Source organism: Psammomys obesus, unplaced genomic scaffold (genome assembly GCF_907164565.1).
Source record: "Psammomys obesus unplaced genomic scaffold, mPsaObe1.curated_primary_1811, whole genome shotgun sequence".
NCBI classification, from domain to species: Eukaryota; Metazoa; Chordata; class Mammalia; order Rodentia; family Muridae; genus Psammomys; species Psammomys obesus.
The window spans coordinates 19,270,390-19,284,000 of NW_026596051.1; the positions used below are offsets into that span (position 1 = coordinate 19,270,390).

Genomic DNA, 13,611 nt, shown 5'->3' on the forward strand with positions numbered 1-13,611 from the left:
CACACACACACACACACACACACACACACACACACACACACACACACCTGTCCCGGCTTCCTTCTCCTTTCTCTCTTACAGAGTGGGAAACAGCTCTGCTGGGCAGAGGGCTCAGGGGACAGTATTTTGTGAACTGTGGCCCAATATTCTATGGTGTGGGCATCCCCAGGTCCACAGTGAAGGGAGGACCAGCTCAGGGCAGCCTCATCTCTCACCCTGAAGGCCCCTAATGTGACTGATGGCTGCAGTCAATTTTAGAGGGTGTTCCTGAGACAAGTGAGTTTCAGATGTGCTGAAGGGGTAATGTTCTCCTTCAGTCACAGTACTGTACTGAGGAGACGACAGCCCTGGGGAGCCCAGGTAAGTGATGACCATCCCCAGGTCCTCTTATGGACCATCCTCAGAGTGGCAGGTGTAAGTGGAGAGGCCTGTGGAGGTGGCGACACAGAAGCTCACCTGTCCTTGTTGTTAGATCACTGACCAACAGACTCACTAGTCTCATGAGACACTTCACTTCATAGAGGGAGGAAACTGGGTCCAGAGAGTCTGGGACACTTTAATAAGACCACATAGCCAGTCACAGAACCCGAATCTACCTGGACTCCTCTCTGCAACCTGTGGTCATCCAGGAGGGAACAGGCCCACACTGGCCTGTGTAAAGCATCAGGGGACAACTCACCTAGCACACGGATGACCTTGGAGTCCTGCAGCACTGAGTTCCCACAGGCAGCCTGCACTGTCACACGCACGTCCCCGGCATCCGTAAACCTCGTTGTCACTGAGTTGTCCAAGGAAAGCAGAGGCTGTGGGCACAAGCAGGGTCAGACCTCACTGGCAGGATGGAGTGCTATGGAGACACTGGCCCTTGGTCTACTGTCAGGGCCACGCACTGGGACTGTGCTGGTCCTGGTTCTCATCAGCAAGTGGGTGGCTGGAGGCTTCTTCACTGGCAGTGTCTGGGAGGTGGGATGGGGGTGGGTGAGCGTGCCTTAGTTCTAAGCTGGACAAGGAACATGTCCTGCTTCCATAGCATGACACATCTTTCTAGACTCTAGAATCTAGAAGCTGCCTGTGGCCTCCTACAGAGCCTTTTGGTTGTCTGCTAGGCAGCCACAAGTTCAGGCACTGTGCCTCATCTCAGTTCTGTTTACTGTCCCGGCTACAGTAAGAGCTCAGGCCCTGGCCAGTGGCAGGAGGCAGCCATCCTCATCATGGATAGGTGGTGGTTTAACCTTATATAAACAAGGCTCTGGGAGGTGAGCTGGGGCTTGGGTGGCAAGGATACACAGAGCACCTGGTTCTTCTAGAAGCCTCCCACTTCAAGAGACATGACCCTGTGCCCAAGGCCCCTCCCTTCTTTTAGCCCTTTGTGGAGGCTTAGGGCTACTGCACCCTGAGTGAGGAAAGGATCCCCCTCCAAAGGTCTTAAGGATGGACAGTCTTGCCCCCTCATCACATGTTCTGCTGCCTCATTGCATCTCTTGCTCAAGAACTGTTGGTGGCTCCCATGGACCACAGTGGTACATCACAGCCCTCTGAGTGAGGCCAAGTTCTATTCCTCCCAGTGAAGTCTTCCAAGAAGGCTTCCCTGACCACTCCACTAAAGAAAGCCTCCCCTGAGCCCTCCTGTGACACATGTCACACCTGAACTTCCGGGCAACTACTCTATCTGTATCCCGTGTCTTTCCCAGGACTAGCCACGGGCCTTTTAGGTGCTCTGGGTGGGTACTGAGGGAAGGAAGGCCAGGGCCGGTCCCTCTCAGGGGTTCCACACTGTGCCCAGATGCCAGGTTCCCAGGGCAGCACCCTGCCCCACCTGACACACCAGATGGCATTCTATGGGAGGGGGTGACTGAGAAGGGGCGTAGGGCGCACCTGCAAGCTGTGGCCGATCCACCAGTAGAAGACAGTGAGGTTGGGGTTCAGGGGTAACAGCACGGCTGTGAGGTTCAACTCCTGGTTGATGCCAATGACAGGAACTACCTCGAGGTAGAGGGCCTGCAGGGGAGCTGAAGAGTCCCCAAAAGTTCAGGGTTAGGAGACAGTGAGGCACAGGACTTTTCAGTGGCTACTTACTAGGCATTGTCCCCATCAGATCCATTGGTACCATCACGACCATCACAACAGTACCATCATCATCACCATCATCATCAAATACTACCATGAGCATGATCACCAGCACCACCATAACCATCAGCACCACCACTACCAATATCATCACCATTACCATCATCACCACCATCACCAATACCACCACTCACTACAACCCATCAACATCATCACCACCATCAGCAACCCCACATCCTCCTCCTCCTCCTCCTTCTTCTTCTTTTACCACTATCACCACTCACCTATCACAATCATCTCTACCCACCCTCCCCGTCACCATTACCATCCCCAACCTTACTACCAATGTTAAGGTTTGAATCTAAACTGTCTCTGCAGGATCGTGTTTCAAACGCTTGTTCCCTGACAGAAATCTCACTCTTTGCTCCATGTTTCACCATGGTCTGAGCAGCCTCTGGTATCGCATACTCCCTCACCATGAACTACACTGTGCTTTCCCACCAAGATGGAGTGAACCCATCTGGAAGTCTGAGTCAAAGTAAGTCTCCCCCCACCCCCGCCAGATTCTTCTTGTCAGGTGTTGTGCTCACAGAGAAGCAAAAGTCACGAAGACAGGAAACTGCTAGCAGGTATGTGGGGTTGCTGCTCTCGCTAAATCTGACCATACAAGTTTAAGCCTCTGGTACTGCTCTGTGAAAAGCATTTGGAAAAGTAGTACTGGGTTTTCGGGCATGCAGGATGCAAGAGTTATAGGGTCACGGACACTTGTACTCAGATTTTAAAGGAACGTTTGTTAAGCCAGGCAATGTGCACATGGCGAGGTTGAATTCCCTTCAGGGCTACCTTGACAGGGCAATTCACAAAGCTTCAAGGGGGAGGCCTGAGACTGATTGGAGACCTGGGGTGGGGGAACATGAAGCGTCTGTAGAGAAAACTGCAGTGAATGCAAAGAGAGAGAGAGAGAGAGAGAGAGAGAGAGAGAGAGAGCTAAAATGGACGGCCAAAGCCACGATGCCACCACACGCTGCAGGGGCTACACACAGCTATGGGACTCCGTGTTTCCTTGCTGTGCCTCAGTCCTGTTTGGATCCTGTTTCAGGGTGGCAGTGCTCACTGTAGAGAGGAAGTGCAGGGTTGCCTTTTACAAGGGCCGCTAAGAGGTTCCTGTGGGTCTGAACGGAGTCTCTGGGCTTAGACCTCTGAACCCCATTGGAACTGTCAAGACCATGGTGACCCACGAAGCTGTACTGAATGCATTTTGCATTAGAGATGTAAACTGTGAACCTCTGTGGCCAGAGGAAGAACATTATGGGTTAAATTTAAAATATCCCCCTTAGGTTCCTGGTTTTAGTTTACATGTCTTATCTGGAGACACTCTTTAGGGAGGCCGAGGAACCTGTAGAGGTGGGTTTAGCTAGTGGACGCAGTCCACGGGAAGCAGACCTTTGAGGGGCTCTCATCCTCTGTCTCCTATACTGTGATGTGAGGAGCCCCTCAATCCCACATGCTGCTATTGCTCTGAATGATACCACATCTTTCTTTCATTGATAGACATTACCGCTTTGAAACGGTGAGCCAAAACAAATCTTTCTTAGGTGCTTCTGTCAGGTATTACAATTGTATCCACATAAAAATAGCTAATCTACTCACCACCACTGTCACTACCATCATCACTATCATCATCACACTCATTACCATTATCACAACCATCACCATCACCATTATCATATCACCATCACCACCACCACCACAATCATCACCAGCATCACCATTTTTGCCACCGCTGCTGTGACCACTACCATCATCAATGCAGCGAGAGCGCCACCATCACCAGTATCACCACCATTATCGCCATCATTACTATCACCGTCCTTGTTATTAGCGCTCTCACTGTTATCATCACCACCACCCGCAGCATCGCCTCTGTCATCACTGCCACGATCATTGCTCTCGTCATCACTATCGTCATCGCTATTACTAGCGTCATTACCATTGCTTGCATCACCATGACCGCCATTGTTACCATGCCCACCGTTACTTCTATGAAGACCGTTGGGACCACTGAGCCCAGCCCACCTGCCTTTCTGTCCGTGGCCTAACTGTCCTGAGGAGCTGAACCAACCCTACAAGATTCACCGTGCTTCCCCAAAGCCCTGGCTCTCCATTTCACAAGAAAAGGAATAGGTGGACTTACAGTTGACCTGGACAAAGAGCACAGCCTCGTCATGGCCCGCCATGTTCTCAGCCCTGACAGACACGCGGTAGATGCCAGGATTCTCATAGTGGTGCCGGATGGGCTCGCCCGTCAGAGTGAGGTTCACGTACATGGCCTTGAAGCCATCTCCAAGATCCACCTGATATTTCGTGGTCAGGATGTCACCCTGTAGGGAAATGCCATGGGGTCACTTAGGAGTGACTCTCTTGGTGGGCTTCCAACATGAGATGCCCACCCTCTCCCTCTTCCCCTCAGATGTTGGTTCAGTGAGGCCACAGAGAAGAGGTTTTCTCTCCTCTCAGGGCTTCAGCCTGCAGTGGGCTGAGCTGGCAGATGGTTCACGGGACCAAGGAAGGTCCCGTGGAGCAGAACAGCATGGGTGAGATTTTGGAGAAGCATTTTGAAGGCTGTGTGGGGCCCAGGGGGAACCCCGAGCCTGAGCCAGGCCACAGAACTGGACAGGAAAGTGGGGGTGTCACATGCAGATGGAGAAGGCTTGGCATGATGTCTCTTCAGGGAAACACAACAAAGAAAACAACTGTCTCTTGACATGACGGCTTCCCATCTCTCATCTCATCCCACACCACACCAGGAATGAGGCTCAGCTGTGTGGGGCAGGCAAGAAGGGGCTCCTGTGACCTAGCTGACCCCAGCTCCCAGCCTCACTTTCATCCACATTCAAGTTCCCCTCCGCTGTCCGCCTGCCTTCCATGCCCTCTTCTCCGGCCTGTTCACCCCACACTAGCCATCAGCAGTCTTCCTAGTTCACACCCCTCAGACCTCAAAAGCCAAGGGCACCTGAATGTAAACCATGTTCATTGAGCTTTCTCTTGTTTGCTTGTTTCTGAGACAAGGTTTCACTGTGTAGCCCAGGCTTTCCTGGCACTCTAAACCAGGCTGGCCTGGAACTCACAGAGATCTGCCTGCCTCTGCCTCCCTTCCCAGAGCTGGGATTAAAGATGTGTGCCACCACCATCCAGGTTCATTTAACTTTCTCTATGAATATGCTATACTGGGTCATCCAAAATCCATGTCTGTTGGGACGATCCAAAATAGATATTTAAAATAAGCCTGCAGATTCAGGTCATTGAGAGTAGGTCTCATGGGGGCATGGAGTGCAAGAAACCCGAGGGTAGGAGACTTGGAGAGAAAACCCTGGTTGTTTGGGCAGCAGGTGGGGGCTATGTGGACACAGAGGCAGACCCTGGAAAGGGCAGCCATGAGCCAAGGAGCTCCCACAATGCCCACAACGTCCAGAGGCTTTGATGGGGCATTCCCAGGACCCAGCATATATGGTGCTACATGTGTCCATTGTATAGGCTGCGAGACTGAGGCTTTCAGGCATCCAGACTCTGGAAGTGGCCTCTCTGTCTATGGCTCTCCTGGCGGGGTTGGGTGAGAAGCGAGGGAAATGTCCACACCCAAATGATTCTTATGAAGGGGAGAGTTCTGGGTAGCATTCAAGAAGTGGGTGTCTGGTTGTGGTTTTAAAGTCCCCGTCCTTCAAAGTTCACACCTTCGTGTACGTCCTCCTGTCCACTTGCTTGCCACCTGTGGAGCCCGCTATGGCCAGTGTCCCCTCGTGTTTATTTCCCATTTAAGGCTACAGTGCCTGGGAGTTCTTCCCAGATGCCCTCCCATCCGTAGCTGCCTCTATCTTCTCAACAGCTCCAAATCGAGATGTCACCGACATGTCAAGGTTTCATTGTGTGGCTCAGAGCCCCATTTCTGCTGAAGTTCCCCAGACTGCGCTTCTGGGCTGGCTTCAACGTGGCTCCTAAAAGTTTACACCTTCCCACTTCCTATGCAGGTGTGTGGTCTATTTTGGGGTTCCTGTCTGAGGTCTGGGGGGGGGGGGAGGTGCTGTTGCTGATGGAGAGACACCGCCTCCCCGAGTCTGCTCTGCACCTGTCAAGCGCAGGCAGGTGTCTTACGGGTCTGTTCCTGGCCTCCATCCCCCAAAGCTGTGAATTCTTAGTAGACTCCAGCTCCTCACACTCAACATTGTTTTCGAGCCCAGTGATGAGTAAGAGAGTAGGTGTGTGTGTAGCTAAGGAGTGCATACTGTGCCTGTGAGTGTATATGAGTGTGTAAGGGAGTCTGTCACAGTGTAAGTGTGCATATGCCTACCCTCAGGCCCATGCTCATACCCGCTTCCCTCCCAGGCTGGGATTGCCCCGGAAGCCTCTATTTCAAGGCCTTTTTGTGTTGCTCCCCTCAACTCTGCCCGCTCCAGCTTGAGTCCGACAAGCAGCCCAGCAACGGTTCCAAAGATGCTCTGTCTTCTTGTCCTCCTGACCCAGCAGAGGCTCCTACCCAGATGTGCTGTAGGTCCTAGTATCAAGCTCTAGGGGGCAGCAGAGGGCCATGTTTCCAGGCTGTCTGGCCAGGAATTTGAGAGCTTTTGCTGGGTCTGTCTGACCAAGCTGACTAGGGGCTCTGTCCTGTCATCCCAACACAGTCCGAGATATGAGATACGCAGCCCTGAGGCAGGGTTGTCTGGCGGCTCAAATGAACCTTAGGGCTGTCTCAACCAGTCAGAGGACCTGGGAGGTAGTGTGGGTGGTTGTGTTTCCGGGGGCGGTGGAGGTAGGGTGCTTGGGGGCCACAGACTTGGCTACTGTCTGCTTGGGACAGTAGGTGGGTCTCCAGAGGACACAATGCCACCTCTGCTTCTTTTTACCATGCAGCTTTGAGAGAGTCACTTCGCTGCCTGTGCCTCCGTTTCTTCATCTATAAATTGGAATGAGTGCACAATGCACGAGCGCTTTTCAACAGTTAACACAGTGTCTGGTGCAGAGGTGCTTAGCGTGGCTGGTCTGAGTTCTCCGTGGCCTCAGTTTCCCTGTTTTCAGGAGGCCAGTCATACACTTCTAAAGTCAGACACCTTTTAAAAAATGTTTGCGTATAGCATGCATCGTCCCGGGTTCATCCACATTAGCCCTCCCTCACATCCGTTAGCTGAAGATTTGCACTCCTGCTGACCTGTGATGTGGAGACTACCCAGAATCCTGGGGGAAAGTGGGGGCCCTCCCTCTGCCTCTGTGAGTGGGGTTTACCCAGAGCCCTGCGGAGAAGGGGGGCTCTCCATCCTCCTTTAAGTTTTCTGAGCATTTTTCCCAACGGTCATTTTTGCATTTCTTGCAGGGATCATTAGCTGCCTTTTTCAGCAGAGACACAGGGTTGTTTCTCGTAAACTGTTAGGTTTATAGGAACCAGAAGGAAACAGAAAAGTTAACAGTTCCCTCAGGGAACAGGATTTTGGGTGATATTTATGTCCATGGTGCTTTTAAAAATATGTGTGTTTGTGTTTCCTAAATATACTACAATGAGCATATATTATTTTTAAAACCAGAAAAAAAATGTAACACTTGTTCTGAAGTAAAAATAGAATGAGTGGGAGACTGGGCGGAGAAAAATATATATATTTGTGTGCATATATATATATATAAACTTGTATTTATATCTATCCTTAAATACATACAGAAGGCATTATCCCTGGATTGTGATTACAAATCATTTAAAAAATACTTTATGCTTTTGTTGGGATTCCAGATCAACTAATCGGTATAATTAGAAGTTTAAAGTTGCTTTAGTGCTGGGCTGAGGGTGTGGCTCAGGAGAAGAGTGTGTCTCTCTAGTTTGCATAAGGCCCTGGGTTCCATCCTTAGCATTAGAAGAAAAAAAAATCAATAAAATAAGTTCAGTGTCACCTGTGGGAAGGAATCAATTTCATATCAATGTTTGTCAAACACAAGATCATACACACATACACATATACACATCTATGCCCTCACAGGTACATACATGTGCGATGTGGAGCCCATTTCCTGCTGACTATCTGACATACACATTTGCTCTTGTATCTGTTTCATCTCCAATACTGGTTGAACCAAGAGGCCAATTTCGATCCTGTGGCCCCACCCTCAGGGCCAGGCTGGCCTCTCTGGCCATGCTGCAAACTGTCCAGAGCCCCACCGTTGGGTACCTGGCTGAAGCTGCCCTTCCAGGGACAGTCCAGGATGATGCTCACCTGTTCCTGCTGCACCACGAAGAGCACATCTTCTCTAGGCCTCACAGCCACGGCCTCTCCGTGGATGCTCACCTTCAGGCCCCGGGGTGCTGTGAGGGGACACTGCAGCTGCACCGGGCTCTGCTGCAGGTCCACACCACCTTCACACACGTTGGATACCACCTTCCGGTACCTGGGTGGATGAGGGAGGTTCAGGTCCAGAGCAGAAGTGGTTTGATAGGTAGGGATGGTCTCCTCTCCGGAGGCCACTCATGGCTCCAATCTCTACAGCCCCATTTGCTGCCTGTTCCCCATGCTACCTCATGGCTGCTTCTGTCCAAGTTAGAGCCGAGAGCACTGCACATCAGGATGGAGGGACTGGCTGGACGGGTCTGCTTTGGAGAGCTGAAGCATCCATGGCCAGATCATATTGTCCACAGCAATAAAATGCTTTTGTTTTGTGTGTGTGTGTGTGTGTGTGTGTGTGTGTGTGTGTGTGTGTGTGTGTGTTTGCTAAGGGGTGATAGAAAGAGGCAGTCTAAAGTCAAGGTCTTCCTGAGAACTGTGGAGCACAGAGTGGCTGAGATGGGCTGGACCTTGGCTTCCTGGGTGGCCATAAGCAAGCATGCTGCTCTTCATGGGATGGTTCCACCCATCCACTACCCATATATCCACCCACTCATCCAACAGTGGCACAATGGTCTCTTTGGCAGCCCCACCGTGGCTTGGCAAGCAACGATTCTTATCTGAAGTGTCAGCCAGGAGCAATATCAAGAGTAGATGACTATAGAAAGATGGGTATTTGTGGAGGCAGAAGAATGGATGGACAGATTGGTGGGAGGATGGGCGGGTGTGTGGGTGGGGAGGTAGGTAGATAAATGGGCAAATGGATGGAACAAATAGATGTATAGATGAACAGGGAATGGATGAAATGGATGGATAGGTAGATGGTATAAGGATGAGTGGATGGGTGGGTGGGTAGGTGGGAGGGTGGATAGATGACTTGTGGTTGGGTAGATGGGTGGATGAAAGGGTGGCTATGTAGAAGGAATAGACGAATAGGACGTAGATGGAAGTGGTAGGTGGGTAGAAGAGTGGATGGGTGGATTATGTATGCATGTATGCATGGATGGATGGATAAATGGATGGAGGTAGATAAGTGAGTGGATAGTTGATAGATGTCAGGCTACGTACTACCAAAGTGAAAGCATTCAGTTCCTGGCCCTCTGTTTCTTCCAGCTTTCCATGGTAGATAATAAGGAATCCCTCACAAAGGATAAGGGAATAGGCCCATCACATGGAGGCTGTGGACCCTGCTGAAGCTGAAAGCTCACAGATATTATGTGCTTGCTATTTCTACATGAAATCAATACGTTATAAACAGTGTGTTCAGTCCCACCCCCTCAGTGGGGAGAAGGGTCTGCCTGCCACTTCCCCCTCCTGCAGAGCTTGTAGCCAACATAGCAGACTGCAGGAAGCCTCACAGTGTGTCATGAGCTAAGGCCCAGCAGGTGAGTATTTCAGAAAGGAAAGCCTGAGGGGTGGGGAGGAGAGGCTGGGAATGTGATCTACCAAGGCTTCCACATGGAAGGTTTGTTTAAGCAGAGTCCCACAGGCTTCAGGCTTCAGGTACCATCACAGCATGGCCGTGAAAGGCCCAGGGAACCAGAGAAAGGTGAGACTGCCCTGAGGTCTCAGTCACACAGCAGTTGGAAGCCTTGGGACCTTTGCTGCCCACCTGTTCTCTATACTGTGCCAACTCAAGGGAGCTTTCTCCTGACTCTAGCCCCAAGAGCTCAATGTGACCTGTGGGCCACTGTGTCAGTCTGGTGATTTGCTCAGCCCTGAGCACCAGGACCATGGTCTCAACTTCTAAGCTGTGGATTGCCTGGAAGCACAGTATAGGGAATGTCTGGGCTCTCCTCCTGGAGCTGATGGGTGAGGGCTGGCTGGATGTGAAGGTGGGTAGATTGGTGGATGGGTGGATGGGTGCGGGGATGTATGTATGTATGTATGTATGTATGTATGGATGGATGGATGGATGGATGGATGGATGGATGGATGGTTGTGAGGGTGGGTAGATAGATGGATGGATGGATGGGTGGTTGGATGGATGTGTGGCTAGCTGGCTGCTGGCTGTACTCACCCAAGGCTACTGGTGTAGGTCTGGCCCAGGACACAGTCTTCAGGAGGGGACAAAGGGTTAAACCAGAAGTTGGCGGAGCACTTGTTGGCAGTAGACTCTGAGGAAGACGAGCGCTCAAACCCGTAGTCACTGGGGAGGGAAAGCTGGGTTAAAAGGTGAGATTAGAGGTGACAGATGGCCAAGGTGGAGATTCTTATGCCACAGGTCTAGATGTATCCATCTGCAGGGACATGGACAAGTTTGTTCCAGAGGAGGACAGATGAAACATACTAGCTCCATTCCAGAACAGGGGGGTAAAAATGAAGTGGAGCCTGGAGGGTTTCTTGTGGCAAGAGGGTGACTCTCAAAGGATGCTAGAGATAGAGAGAGAAGCAAGGAGTGGCTGTGCAGCCAGGACTAGCTGCCCTGGGAAAGGCACAGGAGGCCTGAGTGTGGGGTGCAGGGTAGAGGGGGTGAGGCAGGTTGAGGGTGGTGCCATTGCCGACTACATTGTCATAAGGCCGTGGGCCTTTGAGGGGAATAAATTCCTAGGGGGAGGAGAGGTGACAGGTGAGTGTAGCTAAGGTAGAGGTGGCAGTGTGGGACTGGAGACGAGGCCTTAAAGAACACTGTGGCCTCTTCCCTGGTTCTAGGACAAGGTCCTCATGATATAAAGATGTTAGAGCATCCAGGAGGGAGGGGCAGTGCCCACCAGAGGAAGTCAGAGTCCCGGCACTTGCACACGCGTGATGTGAGCGCCGATATGAAGCTCCTCCCCTTGACACACCAGGATGTGGACTTCCTCTTCCGGTAACTTCTCTGCTGGCCCATGATGCAGTGATCACCCTGTAGAAGGAGCATCAGGGTGAGGAACCAACAGAGCATGGTGACAGCTGTCATCAGCTTGTCTTGTTGTCCCCTGCCCTGGTGGCAGCTAGAAAACTGGAAAACCACAGGAAAACTGAGGTCCAAAAGAACTTGACATGCCAGTCAACTGGTCCAGTTTCCCTCACCTTCAGCATAATGACTGGCTCTTGGTGGTCACGGAACATCTGGGCCAATAGAGGCCAGGTCTCTGAAGGTCTGTGGATAAGCCATGCCTGGAGGGCTCATGTAGACAGACAGTAGGTTCTCAGGCTGTGCTTGGAGCAATACTACCCTGATCCCCAAAAGAGGATCCCCTGGTAGTGATGGGGCAAGACTGGGGCAAACTCTGTGTAGCTGTAGCAGTTCTGGAACGTTCTCTAGGCCCATCTGAGTACTTTCTTGCAGAGGGCTGTTGAGTCACAAGCCAGACCGTCCTCTATCTGTGAACTCTCGACATCAGAGCTCCACTTACAAAGGTATCCAGACCCTGGGTGGCTTCAGAGACTGTCCCAGCTAGTGGCTCAGTCAGAATCCAGGTGTCTCCTCAATCCAGGAGTCTTCCATCATCCTTGGCTATAAATCTCCACCTGCTACTCTACCTTCCCTGGTCTTTAATAAAGCCCTCCAGGCTGACCATGGCTTCAGCGAGTGCCAATAAATCACACCTGCAGCTCCCTTAGGTACCCACTGAAGTGTCAGCTTCCCTATACCACCCTCCAGGAGCTGACATGGGGCCTCATGTTCAACCCAAGGTGTGAGGGTTAGACATTGATGGTGAATTATGACATAGGATGGTCCCAGACCCTGATGTCATATAGTCTTTGCCCATTTCTTGTCCCAAATTCTATCATGGGGACCTGGCTGAGGGTAGCGCTCAGGCCCTGCAGACTCTAGGGTCATGAAGAGATACAGATCAGAGCAGCTACAGGTACAAGGATGGCCCACAAAATCCTTGGGTGGGAAGATGCCTGGAGGTTGGCATCTGTGAGATTCCCTGAAAGAGAAAAGAGACTTATGCCTGCCCTACCTGGAGGTCAGTGAGGTCCCAAGAGCTATAGTCATCTTCACCACACTGCCTGGGGAAGGAGGGCCGGAAGTCCACCTTGACCAGCTCCCAGTCAGAGCGGAAGCTGATGTGACCAAAGACCCTGAGGTGAGAAAGAAGGAAAGCCACTTTAGATTGACTCTCCCCTGATGTGCAGACATGCCACCACTCAGGTTCCCGGTACCAACGACTATGACTACCCCAAAGGACTCAATGATGTGGCATGCTCTCCATTGGCACTTGGCCTGATGCTATCATCCCTCAGAGGGATCGCTGTCTGCGGCTTGCTGATTGCACTGGTGCGTGCAATCCACCAGGAACAGGCTCTCAGGTGGACAGGCTCTCAGATGGACAGGCTCCCTGCTTTCATGGCTCCTATAGACCCTTCCATAGTCTACACACCAGGACTCGCACCTGCTTCATGTGGGCAGGAGCCATGTCCAGTGTTGTCTGGCATCTCCCTGCCTTTCTTCTGGCTTCCCTCTGCCTACCATGTGGGATTGGCTCCAGGCTGTTTACCCCAGGCAGGGCTGACACTCCAGAGAGATAACAAGCATTGTAAGGCTTAGACAGTGGGATGAGTGTGACAGTACAGTGCATCTCTCTGAGCAGAGAGAGGCGAGGCCAGACACACGGGAAGCACAGGGATATCTGGAGGCTACGTGTGCTCAGCCTGGTGATCTGAGACCAGCATCCCACACTGGCTTCCCCTCCTCCCATCCAAATGCTCTGCAGAACATGGGTGGCCTTGTCTCGGGGAACCTGCCATTCAGATGTCATGACCCCATCGTCACCTTGATAGACAGCTAGAGAGGGTTCCCACATCTCTGTCCTCTTTAGGGCTCACCACATCCTGTGAGGAATGCATGGTGATCATCCCAGACTTTCAGAATGGAATAGAGCAAGGAAGAAACCGATCCAGGATGGTTCCTGGTACGTGGGGCTGGCAGCTCACACTTTTGAGACTTGGCCTGGGACATATAACCAATTAGCCTAAACATCCCAAACTTTGCATCCTCAGTTCAAGCAGAGAAGCAGGATGGTCCAGTTACTCTCTGTATGCTAGTTCCTGTCTATAAAGAAAGCTCAGACCTCAGCTTCCACTGTAAGGATCTCTTGACTAGTTGAGTGATCCTAGTAGGAGAGGCCAAAGGGCCACTGGCTGCTTGGCAGAGAGCAGGAAATATGGGCCATGCTGTGATCTGGACTTCTGGCTCTGCCCTAGCCCTGGGTACAGCCTACAGGCCTGCTAGGCTGAAAGTCCTCATAGTACAGCCCAG

The 13,611-nt window shown here is 51.7% G+C and overlaps 1 protein-coding gene across 1 annotated transcript in view; it reads right to left on the reverse strand.

The window, feature by feature from the left end:
- Sorcs2 (sortilin related VPS10 domain containing receptor 2) overlaps window positions 1-13,611 on the reverse strand; it is a 361,028-nt gene that overhangs the window by 10,156 nt on the left and 337,261 nt on the right. The window contains exons 15-21 of the mRNA XM_055624007.1: window positions 12,314-12,434; window positions 11,132-11,265; window positions 10,441-10,569; window positions 8,316-8,487; window positions 4,262-4,448; window positions 1,876-2,009; window positions 680-803 (exon numbers count right to left, since the gene is read on the reverse strand). Of these exons, the coding sequence (XP_055479982.1) occupies window positions 680-803; window positions 1,876-2,009; window positions 4,262-4,448; window positions 8,316-8,487; window positions 10,441-10,569; window positions 11,132-11,265; window positions 12,314-12,434 (1,001 nt within the window). The remainder of the gene's footprint in view (window positions 1-679; window positions 804-1,875; window positions 2,010-4,261; window positions 4,449-8,315; window positions 8,488-10,440; window positions 10,570-11,131; window positions 11,266-12,313; window positions 12,435-13,611) is intronic.